Source organism: Stegastes partitus, unplaced genomic scaffold (assembly GCF_000690725.1).
Source record: "Stegastes partitus isolate 25-593 unplaced genomic scaffold, Stegastes_partitus-1.0.2 Scaffold51, whole genome shotgun sequence".
NCBI classification, from domain to species: domain Eukaryota; kingdom Metazoa; phylum Chordata; class Actinopteri; family Pomacentridae; genus Stegastes; species Stegastes partitus.
Window position 1 is genome coordinate 604,128 of NW_007577782.1, and position 17,390 is coordinate 621,517.

The window sequence follows — 17,390 nt, forward strand, 5'->3', positions numbered from 1 at the left end:
GAGGTGATTTCTAGTGGCTGTGTAATCTGACACAATCCATGAAGGAGGAGGGCATCAAAGCATCCCTTGCTTTTACAGAAAGCTGAACAGCAAGAGCTGATGTGTTTGTTATTAGTCTGATTCGTTCGTTTGCTGAACGTGTAACATGTGAATGCCATTATAGTGGCTAGTGTCCTGTGTCCTAATGTCTATAACACCTGCACAACTCAACTTGTCCTTAATTTCTTCAAATGTCTTTAACATATACTCTAAAATATTTAAACTATATACACCCATTGCACGTTAGAGTATTACCTTCTCACCACCACCATGCATTTGTTGCCACTGTTGCTGTCAGAGACACACTGCAGAGAAGCTGGGTGGTTCATCTGGGATAAACTCCAGAAACTATTCTGTCTGTAGTCCCTTTCTCTGCTAATAATCACATATGTTGCTCTCATTTCTACTGGGAGAGGAGAGCAGGAAATAGTCAAGGAAGCTGATGTCAGTAGACCCATGTATTGTCTTATATGTACTACAAGTTATTAGTTGCTTCCTGTATAATATCTCCAACAGGACAAGAAACTCAGAGTGAATAGCAGTTTATACAAGCCAGATCATTGAAGAGATTCTTGACTTAACACAGAATAGAGGAAGTATTGTGCAGTGTTACCGTCTAATTGCTGCAGGGTAGATCAACTCAGATCAGAGACAGAGGTATGATCAGGCTTCCCTGCTTGTGTTTGGACATTGTAGACTTCTTTGTTGCACATGGCGCCTCACATCAGGATACTGATCTTGCATGATGTGCTTTAGTTGCTTTTATGGTAGCATAGTAGACAACTGGGGAGAAAATAAAGTGGAAACTTGAATCTCAGGTTCTTCAATTGTTCTGCAATTATCAAATCAACTATTAAAGTGTTGACCAAGGATAATTATACCGCTCTGTGTTGCCATACAGAGAGCATAGTCGCAGTTGTGCTCCCTAATAAAACTTCCCAAGAGGTAAATCATCTCCGCCTGCTTTACAGTCCTTTATAGTTTTTATGATTGCTAGGGCTACACACGTCTTCCTCTTGACCCTCTTAAATCTGCTGAAGTCTGTCAGTGACTGTAAAACTTTTTAATGGCTTTTGGTTGGACTGTGCATGTCAAAAGAGCTGGTGTTAGTAACATAAACAACACACAGACCAACCGTAATTTCACTCATTCAGATCATCAGCACGTAAAATATTGCAAATAAACTTGTGAACAAAAATACACCCATACATAAAAGGCAACCAAGTACAAGATGTACCAAATTGGATGGATTTCCATGATGTCCCTCAGCACACAAAATAAATACCTTTTTTTAATTGGAAGTACCTAATAAATTTAGATGAAAAGACAAACTTCTAATAAAAATGAAGCATGCTATCCTCTATAGCATGACACGTGTTCAGATTATTTGAAGGGAGTTTATTTCATCAGATCTTCTCACATTAAAAGGTACAAGTTGTCGCAAAACTAAATGCCATCGAATGTTTTGGTAGTTTGCCGTGTCATTTTCACACATCGTTTAAGTTTCCACACCCAACAGTTGGCCACATTAAATAAGAGAGTTATTTCAAAAGCTGTTTGTCCACAACAGTCGTAAAAAGTTACCATGTCATGTTACTCACCAAGTTGCTGACACTTGTCATGCATGTAATTAGCACCAAGCAGTTTTTCCTTTTCTTTTCTTTTTTTTTTTTTGATGTACTGTTGAAATCGGTGTCAGAATCTAACACGATCCTCCCCAGCTCTGCATCAGTTCATCACTCAGCAGTGTGTGCGTGTGAGAGGAAGCAGTGTTGCTCAGTTTGATGAATAGGACTCGTCTTTGTTTAGGAAGGATACCTTAATTAATATGCATCATTTAACATGCAGTCATTATGAAACTTGGCCTAAGACTGCCTTTATGCTTGCAAATGTTGTAATGATTTGTAGAATTTCTCTTTTTAGCCTACTGACCAATAGTGGTTTAATGTCCTGCTCAGTCATGCATAGTCTGAATGTACTTTGACTGTGTGTGCTCTCAAGCATATAGGGCCTGAGACTTAGTAATAATTGTAGCTGTAGTTGGACACTTGACTGCTATAAAGTATCTGAAAGGTTAAACCAACTTTAGACTTAAATGCAAAAACACTCAAATCTGAATGTTAACAACAAAACTATAAAAAATTAACAAGACAGCCTAGTGTTTTTAGTTACATAACCTTCTTGTTGCAAATAAAGAGATCCGAACTGGGAACACGCCCATGATTTTTAGGCCCATATGTTGAAAGGACTTTGTCTCACCTCTTCATTTGGGCCTCCACCAATTCTGCACATCAAAGTGTGTCTCCGGGTCTTGGGGAGTAACCTTGTATATGTGAGGACAGTTGTATAAACTCTTTTGTGGCTCTGGAGGCAGCTCTGTGAAGTCTGATAAATTGCCGAAAGTGCTGTCTCTTGACATTTCCAGGTTTTAACCTGAGGGAGGAATGCATTACGACTTCAGACGTGACTTAGACTTGTTCTGTGAGACTTGCAAACAGCGTTCAGTAATTTTTTAGTGTGTTTTACAGTTTAATCACACATACTGTACCTCCAGTGGCGTGATACAGCAGCTTTGTTTATGATCTCAATAGATATTTGGATGCTAATTAAAACAAGTTGCACAGGTTTCTAGTAGTGAAAGGTGTTTTACGTTTCTGCCCTCTGGACTAGTCCCATCCCTTTTCCTCACCCCAGACTTCATTATGCTTCCTCTCACAGTGGATTAAAGACAGAGCCGGTGATCATCTGTCACAGGCAGCACTTACTTTAAATGTCGTAATTGTCTTTAGATAATGATGAAACTGAATTTGTTAAATTATAGCGCAGCTCCCTTACCAAATGGGAGCTTCCAGTGTACATTTGTTCATTTACATGTAATAGTTTGATCCACAGCCAATATCCGCCGTGCGATCTTGTGTTAATGTATGTGGAGCACATAAATGCGCACTCCGACTGCATCTACAGCACCGGATAGCTCCGATTCTTCACTTTCTTACCCTCCCTGTGCTCTTTCTCTGTCTGTTTCACATTCTTTTACTCTCTTCCTGTCTTCCTCATTTCTCTTTCACTTCCGTTTCTGTGTTTTTCTAACCACATTTTGGGTCAAACTAAAGTAAACCATATCTGATGAAGGAGCTTAAGGGGAACCACAGGAAGATTTAGGAGATAGAGACTATTAACTCTGAGCGAACAAATGGTGTGTGAAGTGGTTAGAGAAATTCAGAAAGGAGAAGGAGGGATGACAGAATATCGAAGGGGGGGGAAAAGATAGGGAGTCCCCACCCTCTTCTCTCTCTTTCTGTCGTCCCACTCCCCTTCTTGTTGCTGGCCTTATTTGGTCATGTTACTGCAGCGAGAGCAGGAGGAGAGAAAGAGAATGGGGGAAGGATGGACAGATTGTTCTTGTTTCTCCTCTTTTCAACCCTCTCAGAGAAGAAAGCTGCGTTCTGATGAGAGGTGAAATCAGAGTAAAGCCAGGGCTCAGAGGGAGGAGTCACCGGGGAGCACAAGTTTAACTCTGCAGGGAAAGCAGTTAATCTGTATTTGCTAATTAAAACCTCGCTTTCATTCAGTGCAAAAGTCTCTGTGTGCTGCAGTTGTAGCTTGTCACAGAAGAGGAACTCTCCTGGGACAGAAGAGGAACTCAGTTAAAACTGTGTCCACATGCAAATAAAAGGACCCATTTCCCTCCTGGCATTTTTTTTTTCTGTATCTATGAAAATGAACAGCACAATCAGAGACTATTGATGACAGCAGCATCTCATCGCTGCTGCGGTTACAAACTCGGACGTGACCGCAGCTTGTTACAGTCACGTCGTAACACACACACAGGCACATAGATGCATTTGTGTGTTCTTCCTTATCCCTGTCCAACCACAGGATGTAACCGCATGTTGCTATGCTTGTACATCATACAGAAAAACATGATTTCCTGTCCCTGATTGCTCCTCCCTGCACCAGACCGAGCCCTTTGATCTCCATTCAGCAGAATTATTCATATGTGTTTGAAGCACACACATGCATGGGTCAGTTTATAGACAAGTGAATGAAAATAAATGGTGCGTGTTTATGTTATTTGGTCTAGTCACTGAATACATCACTTGACATGTCAAAAAGGTATCATCTATCAAGTGAGTGTTGTTCTGTGTTATGTTGTTTTAGCAACTCGGACATTTGTTGCTTTGTGCTCAGATGTAGCTGTGACCTGTCTCCCACACTGCAGCACTGACCTTTCCAGGCTTCACTCACAGTGCATTAGCATATTTTCTATTTCTGTTGTCTTTTTGTTTGCTTTAAACCCATTTATCAACGTCTGCCATAAACACTGTGGTCCGCCTCCACGTTGTTTTTCCGCTTGATTGTAAACATCTACGTTTCTGTTCATTTATGTGTCCGTCGGTCGCTGATCTATATGAATGTGTCTCTTTGTTTTTTCCCTCTTTCTCGCTCTGTTTCTGCGCTCAATGTCATATCTGTAGATGAATCTGTGTCTCCGTTGATGTCTGTCTCTGTCTCTGTGCAGACTGTCTGTTCAGACTGTGTCCCATGAACCGCTACTCAGCACAGAAGCAGTTCTGGAAAGCAGCGAAGCCTGGAGGGAACACGGACACAGTGCTGCTCAACAAGCTCCATGTAAGTGAAGTGACAACATGTTCACCTCCCAGCAGTCACTACAGACCAACACTCCACACACAGGCCTGTCTTCACCGCCCCCAAGACGGGACACTGACTAGGGCTGCAAAAGACGAATTTTTGCAGAAATGTGTGTTTTTTTTTATTTTCTTATTTTTAAACTTTAGATGTTGATGTTGTAGACATTGAATGCAAAGCTATACACTAAATGCATATAACATTAACTCCACACCACAGTTTGAGCCCAGTTTTCAAAAGCATTGTGTATATTTGCTGAAGTCAAATCCTTTTAGTCCTTTTATAGACTCTTCTGAAGCCTTTCACTACTACTGTCTTACCTTTCTGCCCTTTACTCTCCTTTCTCTCTTTCTGCCACGATACAATACCATTTAAAGGAATCTTTTATCTGACTGCACAGTCATAAAATGGAAGATTGCAATCTCCACTGTTTCCATGGAGATATGAGCCTGAGCTTCAGCTAAAGCCCCTCTGCTGAAACGTACATTTTCTGGATAAGAACTTTGTTGCTACTGTAGTTTCATGCTTTGCTAAGCTCTAACCAATCAGATTGCTCCTTACAGCGTTACTAAGTCGAACAGGTGGTTGTGAACTGACCGTCTTTATGTTTGAAACTTTCTTTTGTCTCTTTTGCATCCCAGCATGCAGCTGACTTGGAGAAGAAGCAAAACGACTCTGAAAACAAAAAACTGCTTGGAACTGTAATTCAATATGGGAATGTCATTCAGGTTTGTTGCTCGGATACAGTTGCTTGGTGTTCGATCAGATAAACTTTGTTGAGGCTGCCACCATATTTTGATCATTGCACTGAGATCCATCATTTGAGACGATTTAATCTCACAAAAATTTCTAACATGGAATTCATATTGCCCAATATTCATTCTTAAATGAAAATTAAAGCCACCTTTTCTTAAATGAAAACGTACATTTTAGCATAGTCCCGTTAACAGTCGAGTCAAACTGCAAATTAATGTGATACAAAAAAAAGTACGAAAAGCAGGTTAATCAACGAATCCGTAGCAGCTATTTTTCAGAACACACATACACATGCACTGCCTTTATATGAGACAAAATATCTTCTCCCTGCGTTAGATTTCAACACATCTAATCAGTTTGTCTGTATAAAACGTACTTTCAATGTTTATTAACTCTGCTCAGCTCCTCCATCTGAAGAGCAACAAGTATCTGACAGTGAACAAACGTCTGCCAGCGCTGTTAGAGAAGAACGCCATGAGGGTGATGTTGGACACTGCTGGGAATGAGGGCTCCTGGTTCTACATTCAGCCTTTCTACAAGCTTCGCTCCATTGGGGACAGTGTGAGTCATTGTGTGTTTAAGTCTGTGGTTATGGTACGCTGAGGGATCACTGCACTGTGGGGTGAATGAATGAACGTGAAGCAAAGCAAAGGTTTGAACTGTTTCTGGGATGACGTATTTATATATATACGATTTTTCAACCCTGATCTTATGGAATTACAAATGTGCATATCGTGAATTTGTATTTTAAGATTGTAGAATACGGTTTCCCGCCTGGCGAGTTTTTTTTCAGTGTCTATGAATATGACGAGCACAATCAGACTACTGATGATAGCAGCATCCTATCGTTGCTGTGGTTACAAACTCAAATATATTGCAGCTTAGTACTGTCACATCATAACACACATACGTACTTATGTGCTGTTCCTTATCCCTAATAAAACCACAAAATATTCATCTTTAATCATTTTAATAGTCCAGCAATCATTTTAGTCATTTTGTCAATCAAAGATTTTGAATAGTTGTTGGTCCCAGCTTCTCATATCTGAAGATTTTTCTGCTTTTCTCTGCCATAACTCACCTGAATATCTTTGCACTGTTGGTTAGATAAAAAATAAAAATGCTTGAAAACATCACCTATGCTTGTGGGGAAATAAGGCAGGCACTTTTCACTAATCCATTAGTTCAGTTGTTTGCAGTCCTAGTGATGACCTTAAGGACACAGGTCTTCCTCGTCCTCACAAGACTCAGTCAGATGCATGTGTTTGATCACATCTATCCCTCGAGGGACTCCAGCCAGCACCTAGTTTACCTGATCACAAAGCTCTTGTTGGCAGCAGCTCCTCTTCCCTGCAGCAGGAAGTATTGGGATGTTTGCCCAAGGACAAATGAACCACAGCAGAAACCAGGCTTCACCGTTAAGCTCCTCTCAAAGTAGGTATGGCATGAGGCCTAAGCAGCAGGTTTTGGACAGAAAGATAATTGGAGTTACTCCCAGACTTCTCAGAATAGACGGTGACAATAGCATGCAAGTGGATACTGATGTTCTCTGACCTGTGCATATGTCGATGTTAGAGATAGACAGGGAGGAACATGTATTGGATTCCCAAAGATGACTTACTGGTTAAATTTTGGAAATGCTTTTTAACTAAATTAGTGAATACATTTGTGGAGACTTCAGAAAAAAGACTAAAATGTTTACAGTATGTGCATTACTGAGAGGAGGGTGATTTGATGAAACATCACGGCCCTGATAGCTCTCAACCTTCTTAAGTAACCCTATTGCTGATCCTGTAATCTGTCTTTGGCAACTCTGTTTGTGCCAGACACACAATACATTTCCTTTTTTCTTTTTTTATATTGTGTCTCTGATTGCAGGTGGTGATTGGAGACAAAGTGGTTCTGAACCCAGTGAATGCTGGTCAGCCGCTTCATGCCAGCACACACCAGCTCGTGGATAATCCAGGATGCAATGAGGTTCGGCTGATTATAGCTTTTTTTTTTCTCCACTCCTAACAAACACTGCTTGGTAAATAACTGCTACAGGATTACTCTACTGTCCTCTAGATTCAGCACAATCAAGTGGAAGGCTGAAGCTCACATTACATTTGGAGAGTTGTCCTGTTTCTCTCTCATAGCACTCCTCTGCTCTGTGTTACTTAGCAACATTACTTTGGCTATTTTACCAAAGGGCATCACAGTTGGTTTACAGAAACACACCGAGAGAGCGAGGGGTAGGACAGTTTTGGGGCAATTGTGTATTTTTTTTCCCCGTTAACCAAGAGGAAGATAAACTTATTAATTTGTGTATGTGAGTGTGCAAACAGTTTGCAGATCTGTGAAAGGTTTAATCAGAAAGAGCATCAAGAATAAAATCACAAATCATGGATATCTATGTCATTAAGTAGCAAATGAAGGAAGAAAGTTAGACATTTTTTAGTTTTGGAGTTGACATTTTGTGTTTATGTTCTTCACAGTTATACATGAAGTAGAAAATATTAACATTTATTTTATTCAATTGCTGTTTCTGCGGTGTTGGCTGTGTCACATATACACAGGAAGGTGACTTAAATGTGACGGCAACTGGTAATTGTAATGGTCATTTCAGCAGCTTTACAGCTACGTCCTCAAATGTGTTTACTGGTGCAAGGTGTTTATCGTTTGAAAGGTTTAAAGGTGTTTTTCTGTCTTATTTAGTTTAAGTTTGAGGGGGGGAAAAAAAAAAACTCCTTAAGCATTACACTGTGTCTTTGACCCTGATGGCAATGTTACAGCACTCCCACTGTGCAGGATTGTTGTCAGGAAATTATAGGCTACTTACTGTCATGTTCACCTCCTGTTTGTTTTCCAGGTGAACTCGGTCAACTGTAACACCAGCTGGAAGATTGTCTTGTTTATGAAATGGAGCGACAATCAGGAGATCATCCTGAAAGGGGTTTGTCTCAACAGATCTTACTGGCACTTTTACAAAACTGAAACGTTCAGAACGCATTCTGTAGGCAAGCTGTAGATGTATAAACATACATAAAACAAATGGGCAGTCCGGTGACATAACACAATGAAATAGAAGTACATCATTACAAGTTTCTACCTAATATTATGTTAGTTGTTTCAACACAGTGTTGCTGTAATAATTATACAAAGGATTCCACCATATATAGAATATTTCTTTCAATGGCATGCATGCTTTCCTAACTGGACTGTAGGTATTGCATAAGGCCCTTCATCAGAGTTGAGTGGGCTGGTTACTTTGTTTGTTTCCATATCAGTGTCTTCAGTCACAGTACATGCTTACAAATGAGATTGCGTTTTATCTGTTATTCAACAGCTCCATGTTTGGAGCTTTAACATCAAGAACAGGGTAGACGGCCATGTCTTCCAAGTGATCTCCCTCAAATAGGAAATATTTGGCAGGCATATACATATATTTCAATTATTATTTGGTCGCCTTTAAAAATTAATAAGTACTGAAACTGGTGTCTGTCCAGAGATTTCTCCAGAATCCTCTCCTGGGGGTTTTAAAACATTTCATAGACCCTTGAGATTTCTTTGTGCAAATTATTTACTTTTAACTTTAAGCGAAAATACTTCCAACGATAACAAATTTTCTCCCTCCCTCCAGGGGGATGTGGTACGGTTATTTCATGCGGAGCAGGAGAAATTCCTCACATGTGATGATCACAGAAAAAAACAGTATGTTTTTCTTCGCACTACTGGACGGCAGTCAGCTACCTCAGCAACCAGCAGCAAAGCCCTGTGGGAGATAGAGGTGAGCAGGAATATTTTTAGAGCTGGTTTTGCTGATTGTGCTGTTGCGCGCGCTGTGAAGTTCCAAATTCCAGCTGTAAATCTAATTCCCAGAGTTCATTTTACATCCTCACCTGTTTAATACATTGTTTTTGTTCGGTGTAAGGTGGTGCAGCACGATCCATGTCGAGGGGGCGCAGGATACTGGAACAGCCTGTTTAGGTTCAAACACTTGGCCACTGGACACTACCTGGCTGCAGAGGTTGGTCCCACAAGCAACCTGTGTTTTTAGTAAACGGAATAAGAGAGAGGTGATACTGACTGTAAATATCACTGGAAATCTAGCCAAACATCCTTTTACCTGTAAACTATAATCTGATGCAGTTGTCCTCAAATGTATTCATACCCTCACATTAAAGAAGGAAAAAAACTGCTGCCATTGAAAAAAGTTGAAATTGACAAAAGTAATAATAAATAACAATTTAATGAAAATCATGACATTGCTTTTGAGTTGTGGTTCAACAGAAATATATATATATAAAACAAGCAAACAAGCATGATAGGACCCGTAAACTAATATTTTGTTAAACAACCCTTTGAGCCAATCACTGCAGTCAAGTGTTTTCTGTGACTCTCAATCAGACTTCTGCACCTGTTGACAGGTATTTTGATTTTGGCCCACTGCTCATCAGCAAAGTGCTCTAATTTGTCCAGGACAGTTTTTTTTTGTTTTTTTTTTTAAATTCTTTTTAACCATAATGTCTTGTTTCACTAAATTAGAATTTAGCATTTTTTTTTTTTTTATTGTTACTTTTTCAGTTTGTAGTTATTTGACTGACTATTGTGAATTTTGCCCTTTTTTTTTATTGGAAAGGTTTGAATACATTTGAGGATGACTGTATACTCTGATCAGAATCTAGGAAGTACTGTTGGTGATAAAGGTATTTACACTGAAGAAAATATTGACAACCAAAGAGGCAGAAATATTCATTGTTTCTTTAGTAATCAGTGTTTTTTCATCTGTGTGGCTGATATAAAGACCAAGAAAATATACATTTTTGTAGTAATGTGTGATATTTTATGTAATAGTATTCCAGACAATATCTGTACTACGTCTATAAACTATGTATTTGACCACTTTTGTATTTTGGCAGGTGAACCCCGAATATGAAGAGGAGTGCCTGGAGTCCCGCTCTTCAGTAAGTAAGCAATGCATACACACTGGCTTGTTTACCAGGTGAAATTTGTATATAGTAATCTCAGCTCAACAGAATAAGTCACTCTGTTTAGAGTTCATTAATTTATGGATAGCTATGAGGTGTAGTGACCTGAAAGCAATCACTTTACAACTGTAATATTTCGACAAGTTCATTAGTGTAGCACTCTTCATACACAAAGGCAATTTAAAGTACATTACATAATGTATTAAAATGTTTAAAAGTGCATAAAAACATTAAAATACAGAATAAATTTGTCAACAGTAGAGGGCTCAGTGTGTTTTTGCAGAACGTGTAGAGATTACATGTCAGTGAACAGCAGATGGCAGACTTCCACTGTGAATGCGTCTCCCTTCAATGGAGCTTCTGCAGCGTCTTGCCGCTCGCTGACTGTCAGCATGAAGCCGTTCACATCTGCTGACCAGACAGTGACAAAGTGAACCAACTCACAGCCGGTCTGCTCCTGAGTTTACTGCCTTGCTACTACAGTTAAAAAGACACAGAAAGAAGCTAAAGATCTTCTCAAAGGAGCTGAAGTATTGCAAAAGATATTTCTGTTGTGACGTCTATTTTCCCTGTAGGCCTCAAAATATGACTCTAAATGGAAATAGGACGCAACCGGTGTCTAGTCCAGCTATCTATCTGAAACTCAGACTCAGTTAATGAAGCCTTTTGCCTTAAGACTTTTCTGGCAATCATTGTGAGGTTATTGAATCAAGACTGTGCCAACTTTGTGGGAAAATTCAACTTACAGAAGAAAGAGCTGGTTGTGCTCTTTCGAGACATGGGGTCTTGGAGCAGTGATTGCCTAATGCTAGCATTTCATTTTCAGTATCTTGACTTAGTTCCTAGAAAAATTTCCACAGTGACTGTTAACCCCTTCACCGACATCTCTGTTGCTGAAAGAGAACATCTGTGTGTGATATTTAGATGTTTTTTTAAATTTTGGCGTTAATGTCTAATCCGGTTTGTTTTTTCTCCCTCCAGCTCGACTTGGAGCAAGAGGCCTTGCGAGCCCGTTTGAGGAATGTCCAGGACAAAGTCATGTACACGCTCGTGTCTGTTCCTGATGGAAATGACATCTCTTCTATATTTGAGCTCGACCCCACCACCTTGAGAGGGGGAGACTCACTAGTGCCCAGGTAGGAAAGCAGCAAGAAAGTAGAAACAGTTTTTAGACCTACGTGGTTTTTTTTGTTTGGTTTTTTTTGGGGGGGGGTTGGCAATGCTTGACTGTAGAGAAGTAGTGTGGTCTTTGGTTTGTCACTCTTTCCACTGAAAACCAAACAGCAGACACGTTACAATGAGGGGACTTCCACACGATCATAAGTCATCATAATTTGTTTGCAAAACAGGCATGGAAAGTATATGTGCGATATTACTTGTCAGTGCAAGAGAGTTTGTGACTGACTGTTACTCACAAAAAAAAAAACAGTGGGATGCGGCTATAAAGTCACAGTTCTCGTTCATGGTGGTGACGCAGATAAGGATATCACGCTAACAAATTGCAGGCAACAGATAATAGTTCTGGCATCACCCACTGCTGTGTATGTGAGCAGATGTGTCTGTGCAAGTTTGGTGGGACAGATTTATTCTTCACGGCTATGACAAAGTAAATACAGCACTGAATCACAGCACTGTGCTACAGATACTGATCAGTACTCCACCATTGCCTGGCCTGCATCATAGTAACAAACATAGACTGCTTGTGTTTATATGCTGCTTTATATTTGACTCTGTAATGTCCGTAGGTGTGAGAGTGAGGGACTTGTGCCTATAAGGGATGCCTAAGGAAAAAACAACGAATACTGCTTTGTGGTCGCAGTTACTAGTAGTGTCTGTACGCACCCTCTAGCATTTACATCCAAAAACAATATGCAAACATACATAAAAAATGTTAAAATGTTGTTTCAGAAATTCCTATGTGCGCCTCAGACACTTGTGCACCAACACGTGGGTTCACAGCACCAACCAACCAATTGACAAGGAGGAGGAGAAACCTGTAATGCTGCGTGTGAGTGGCGGTTCATTTGTACTAATGTGTGTATCAATAATAAATTGTTCATGCTGAGCTGAAGTTTTGTCGGGGTTCATGAGATTAAATGAGTCACCAAGGGGTGATAGGTAATAAAACTCTAAACCAAGAGTTGTCAGCCAGAATAACATTTGTGCAACCCCTTTCTTCAGTGCTATAAAGGTTGGGTTATGGAAGGTAAAATTAAGTGTTGGTAGTCTTTAAATGCACTCGTTTTTAACAATGAATGTACAATTGCTCATTTCATTATGGGCTCCAAGAGACATTGGGTAAAGAACTGAAATAGGTGACTGAGAGACCAATTCCAAATATTCAAAAAATGTCTCATTTGGCTCTGATAAAGTTGTGTATCTCTTTTCCGATTCAAGATTGGCACCTCTGCACTCAAAGAAGACAAAGAGGCGTTTGCCATTGTACCAGTCTCCCCAGCTGAAGTGAGAGACCTTGACTTTGCAAACGATGCCAGTAAAGTGCTGGCTTCTATTGCTGGAAAGTTGGAAAAAGGCACCATCACGCAGAATGAGAGAAGGTACAAAAGACATAATGAGGCAAAATGGAGAATTTCTAACAGGAAGAAAGGTGTTCATGTTCAATAAAAGCTTTGTGTGACTGTTTTTTTGTTTGTTTGTTTGTTTGTTTTTGTGTCATTTACCATCAGAGCGGTTACCAAGCTTCTGGAGGATTTGGTCTTCTTTGTGGTGGACATTCCCAACAATGGACAGGATGTTTTGGAGATCATGGTTAACAAACCCAACAGGGAACGACAGAAACTCATGAGAGAACAGAATATTCTCAAACAGGTAATGTCTCAATGCAATAAATGCAACATTTCGAATTCTCTTAACCTCTTCTCTTGCGACTCTTTGTCAACATGGCCTGTTTTCCAGGTCTACTGTTTGTATCAGCATGTATCCCTTGGTGATATAATCTCAGTATAGTTATAATTACAACAACAATATCCTTGAATTAGATCTTCAAGCTGCTGCAGGCTCCCTTCACAGACAGCGGGGACGGACCCATGCTGCGACTGGAGGAGCTGGCTGACCAGCGTCATGCCCCCTTCAGACACATCTGCCGCCTGTGTTACAGGGTTTTGCGTCACTCTCAGCAGGACTACCGCAAGAATCAGGTAGAGTTTTTTCAGACCTTAAAGTCTTTATTTGCACCGGAAATGAGTGACATACCTCTGCAGTTTCTGTAAAGGTGCATTACAAATTTCCTTAATTACATTCTAAATCGAAGAAACCATTATTCTGTCGCAACACGGATTTAATAATCAAATCAAGAAATACCCATAACTGTTATGCGAAGCTCCCCTGCCAAGCCCCTTTACCAAAATGTTCTGTGTATACAAAGACACAAAGCCAGTGTGATGTGAGCTCACGCCAGAAAAAGTGCTTGTGAATGTGGAATTTACATTCCACTTTTCTAAGAACAATAAATTGTTCTTCAACACATTAAGGGAGTCATTTCATTAGGCCGAATAAAGAGAGGCCCATGTGAACATGCTCTGTGTGTCTGTACAGAGATAAACAAGAACCAAAATGACCAATATCAGTCAATAAAACCAACACATCTCAACTTAAGAAGGTTCGGCCTTCTAGAAAGATATAAAGATACAAATGTGCCAAGATAATAATTACATTTTTCACATTGTGTTTGTTCCATCTTGTATTGCCTTTGGTTTGTTCAGACTGTCTGTCTGTCTTGTAGGAGTATATAGCCAAACAGTTTCGCTTCATGCAGAAACAAATTGGCTATGACGTCCTGGCAGAGGATACCATCACGGCTCTGCTCCATAACAACCGCAAGCTGCTGGAGAAGCATATTACCGCTGCAGAGATTGACACATTTGTTAGTCTGGTCCGCAAGAACCGCGAGCCCAGGTTTGTCTGTGTGTCTCTCTATGATTGAGATTTAGTTTGATAGTTTTATAGTTTTGTATGTCAGTATTGACTTGATGCCAGTCTGGTGATCAGATGAAAGTCTCTTATGATGTTTTGTCATCAGATGTGGCACAAGGGTCCATTAGGCATTTTGAAATAATGCTGTAGTTTTTTCAACTGATGAGTTGTTGTTTTTTTAATCATGGGTAACTGAATTTTGCATTTTGTGTGCAGGTTCTTGGACTATCTGTCAGACTTGTGTGTATCAATGAATAAGTCCATCCCCGTGACTCAGGAGCTCATTTGTAATGCAGTGTTGGATCCAGCTAATGCAGACATCCTCATAGAAACTAAGTGAGTCCTTCCCTGTTCTTCCCCTCAGCTTGCCAACATTGCTATTTACCATTTTCATTGATTTCATTGCAGTGAAAACCAATGACACCTGCTATCATACATCCATACTGGATGGAACTGATCTGTATTTCAATGGTGCAAGTAAACACAGGTCTGACAAAAGTGTGAAGAAGTAGTGGAACTGAAGATGTTACAGGACATCTGACTCATGATCATGATTGATTAATTATCATATAACTGAAAATTTACCATCAACACTTCTGATAAATCAGAAACTGCATCTTTAATGTATTCTTCTCTTTCATATTATTGCGACTATGCTATCTTTCGGGTCTGACAGTTTCTCACCAATTGAGTTCTGGGAATGACAACAAGACTTTAATCACATAAACATAACACACAGGGTGAGTGACTGATTAAAAGATGTTGATGCGCTAATATATCAGCTGAGAAATGTGTGTAGACTTATCCATCCATTCATTATCTATACACCTTAATCCTCACTAGGGTCGCGGGGGGGCTGGGGCCTATCCCAGCTGACTTAGGGTGAAGGCAGGGGACACCCTGGACAGGTCACCAGTCTATCACAGGGCTACACTTAGAGACAGACAACCAAGCACACTCACATTCACACCTACGGACAATTTAGAATCACCAATTAACCTCAACATGTTTTCGGACGCCCTGTGATAGACTGGCGACCTGTCCAGGGTGTCCCCTGCCTTCGCCCTAAGTCGGCTGGGATAGGCTCCAGCCCCCCCGCAACCTGAGTGAGGATTAAGTGGTGTATAGATAATGGATGGATGTTTTTGGACCTTGTGGGAGGAAGCCGGAGAACCCGAAGAGAACCCACAATGCACGGGGAGAACATGCAAACTCCATGCAGAAACATTCCAGTGCCCCCACCGGGACGCGAACCAGCGACCTTCTTGCTGCGAGGCAACAGTGCTACCAACTGCGCACCTTGCAGCGTGTAGACTTATTGCAAATTTATTTACTTACTGTTTATTTTCCTTCTTAATGACCTCCTCCTGCAGACTGGTGCTGTCAAGATTTGAGATTGAAGGAGCGCCTCTTGGGGAGAATTCTGTGGAGTCAGAGGAGGACGAGGAGGAGGTGTGGTTGTTCTGGAAGGACAGCAATAAAGAAATTCGCAGTAAAAGCATCAGGGAGCTGGCACAGGATGCCAAGGAGGGCCAGAAGGAGGACCAGGAGGTGATCAGCTACTACAGGTAGTTAGAGCACCTTGTTTTTACTGCTGACTGGTGACTGGAATAGTTTGAATATGTGGAACAGGTCATCTGTGAAGGCAAACAACTTGAGTTTGGGTTGTTAAGGCACATTTTGCCATTAGAAATCAAAGTCTGACTTCGCTTGTGTGTATTCACTACAGGTACCAGCTAAACCTGTTTGCCAGGATGTGTTTGGATCGACAGTATCTGGCCATCAACAAGATCTCTGGTCAACTGGATGTTGACTTGATCTTGCGATGCATGTCAGATGAAGATCTGCCCTACGACCTGCGAGCCTCTTTTTGTCGTATGATGCTGCACATGCACGTTGATCGTGACCCTCAGGAGCAGGTTACACCGGTCAAATATGCTCGGTTGTGGTCTGAGATCCCTTCAGAGATTGCCATTGATGAGTAAGACAATGCACAAATAAACTATATTACTGTAAAGGACTTCTTGTGTGTTGAGTGATATGCATGACTGCAGCTTTTGCAGGTTGTGTATTATTTTTGTCCTTTTTGTATCATCCAATTGCAGCTATGACAATGATGGAACATCTAAAGATGAAATTAAGGAGCGATTCTCACAGACTATGGAGTTTGTGGAGAACTACCTGAGAGATGTGGTGTGTCAGAGCTTTCCTTTTGCAGACAAAGAGAAGAACAAGCTCACATTTGAGGTCAGTTTTACACATTTTTGATATATAATTACACTCGCGTCATAGTAGTCATGTTTGGGAAGTGAATGCATTGATTTTCCGTGTTTAGGTGGTGAATCTAGCGAGGAACCTGATTTATTTTGGCTTCTACAACTTCAGTGACCTGCTGAGACTGACCAAGATCCTGCTGGCTATTCTAGACTGTGTGCATGTGAGCACCATTTTCCCTTTCAACAAGCTGGACAAAGGAGATGAGAGTAAAGGTATGAATGCTATGGGTGGTGGTGGAGTACGTGAATCTGATGGGCATGAAGTTGATCTGCGTTTTTGTGCATCTGTGTGAATGTTTCCAGGCAGCAATGTGATGAGGTCCATACATGGTGTTGGAGAGCTGATGTCCCAGGTAGTCCTGAGAGGAGGAGGCTTCCTTCCAACAACTTCAAACAACAACTCAAATGGAGACACAGTCAAGACCCAGACTGAACCTGAGAAACAGGACATACTGGTCATGGACACCAAGCTCAAGATCATTGAGATCCTGCAGGTGAAGGATGCCACACTTAAATGTTTGCACAAACATAGAATAAATATAGCACAGGTGTATATATGTTGCTTTCCGTTCTGCCCCACAGTTCATCCTGAATGTCCGCCTAGACTACAGGATCTCCTGTCTGCTGTCTATTTTTAAGAGGGAGTTTGATGAGAGTAACTCCCAGAGTGAATTATCTGTAACTGGAGCAGTGGAAGGGCCAAACAATATGCCAGGTCAGATTGAAATATAGCTGCACTATACACAAATGTGAGGGCAGTTTAATG

General features: G+C 40.8%; 1 protein-coding gene across 2 annotated transcripts in view; it reads left to right on the plus strand.

Moving 5' to 3' along the window:
- The window catches only part of LOC103376586 (inositol 1,4,5-trisphosphate receptor type 1), a 73,762-nt gene that overhangs the window by 11,016 nt on the left and 45,356 nt on the right, over positions 1 to 17,390 (plus strand). For both annotated transcript variants that reach the window (XM_008307004.1, XM_008307003.1), the window contains exons 4-24: positions 4,562 to 4,671; positions 5,331 to 5,417; positions 5,848 to 6,006; positions 7,324 to 7,422; positions 8,297 to 8,380; positions 9,068 to 9,214; positions 9,359 to 9,454; positions 10,347 to 10,391; positions 11,397 to 11,551; positions 12,324 to 12,423; positions 12,813 to 12,973; positions 13,103 to 13,244; positions 13,415 to 13,573; positions 14,158 to 14,330; positions 14,565 to 14,684; positions 15,722 to 15,916; positions 16,078 to 16,329; positions 16,454 to 16,595; positions 16,684 to 16,837; positions 16,928 to 17,118; positions 17,207 to 17,339. In XM_008307004.1, coding sequence (XP_008305226.1) covers positions 4,562 to 4,671; positions 5,331 to 5,417; positions 5,848 to 6,006; positions 7,324 to 7,422; positions 8,297 to 8,380; positions 9,068 to 9,214; positions 9,359 to 9,454; positions 10,347 to 10,391; positions 11,397 to 11,551; positions 12,324 to 12,423; positions 12,813 to 12,973; positions 13,103 to 13,244; positions 13,415 to 13,573; positions 14,158 to 14,330; positions 14,565 to 14,684; positions 15,722 to 15,916; positions 16,078 to 16,329; positions 16,454 to 16,595; positions 16,684 to 16,837; positions 16,928 to 17,118; positions 17,207 to 17,339 — 2,904 coding nt within the window. The remainder of the gene's footprint in view (positions 1 to 4,561; positions 4,672 to 5,330; positions 5,418 to 5,847; positions 6,007 to 7,323; positions 7,423 to 8,296; positions 8,381 to 9,067; positions 9,215 to 9,358; positions 9,455 to 10,346; positions 10,392 to 11,396; positions 11,552 to 12,323; positions 12,424 to 12,812; positions 12,974 to 13,102; positions 13,245 to 13,414; positions 13,574 to 14,157; positions 14,331 to 14,564; positions 14,685 to 15,721; positions 15,917 to 16,077; positions 16,330 to 16,453; positions 16,596 to 16,683; positions 16,838 to 16,927; positions 17,119 to 17,206; positions 17,340 to 17,390) is intronic.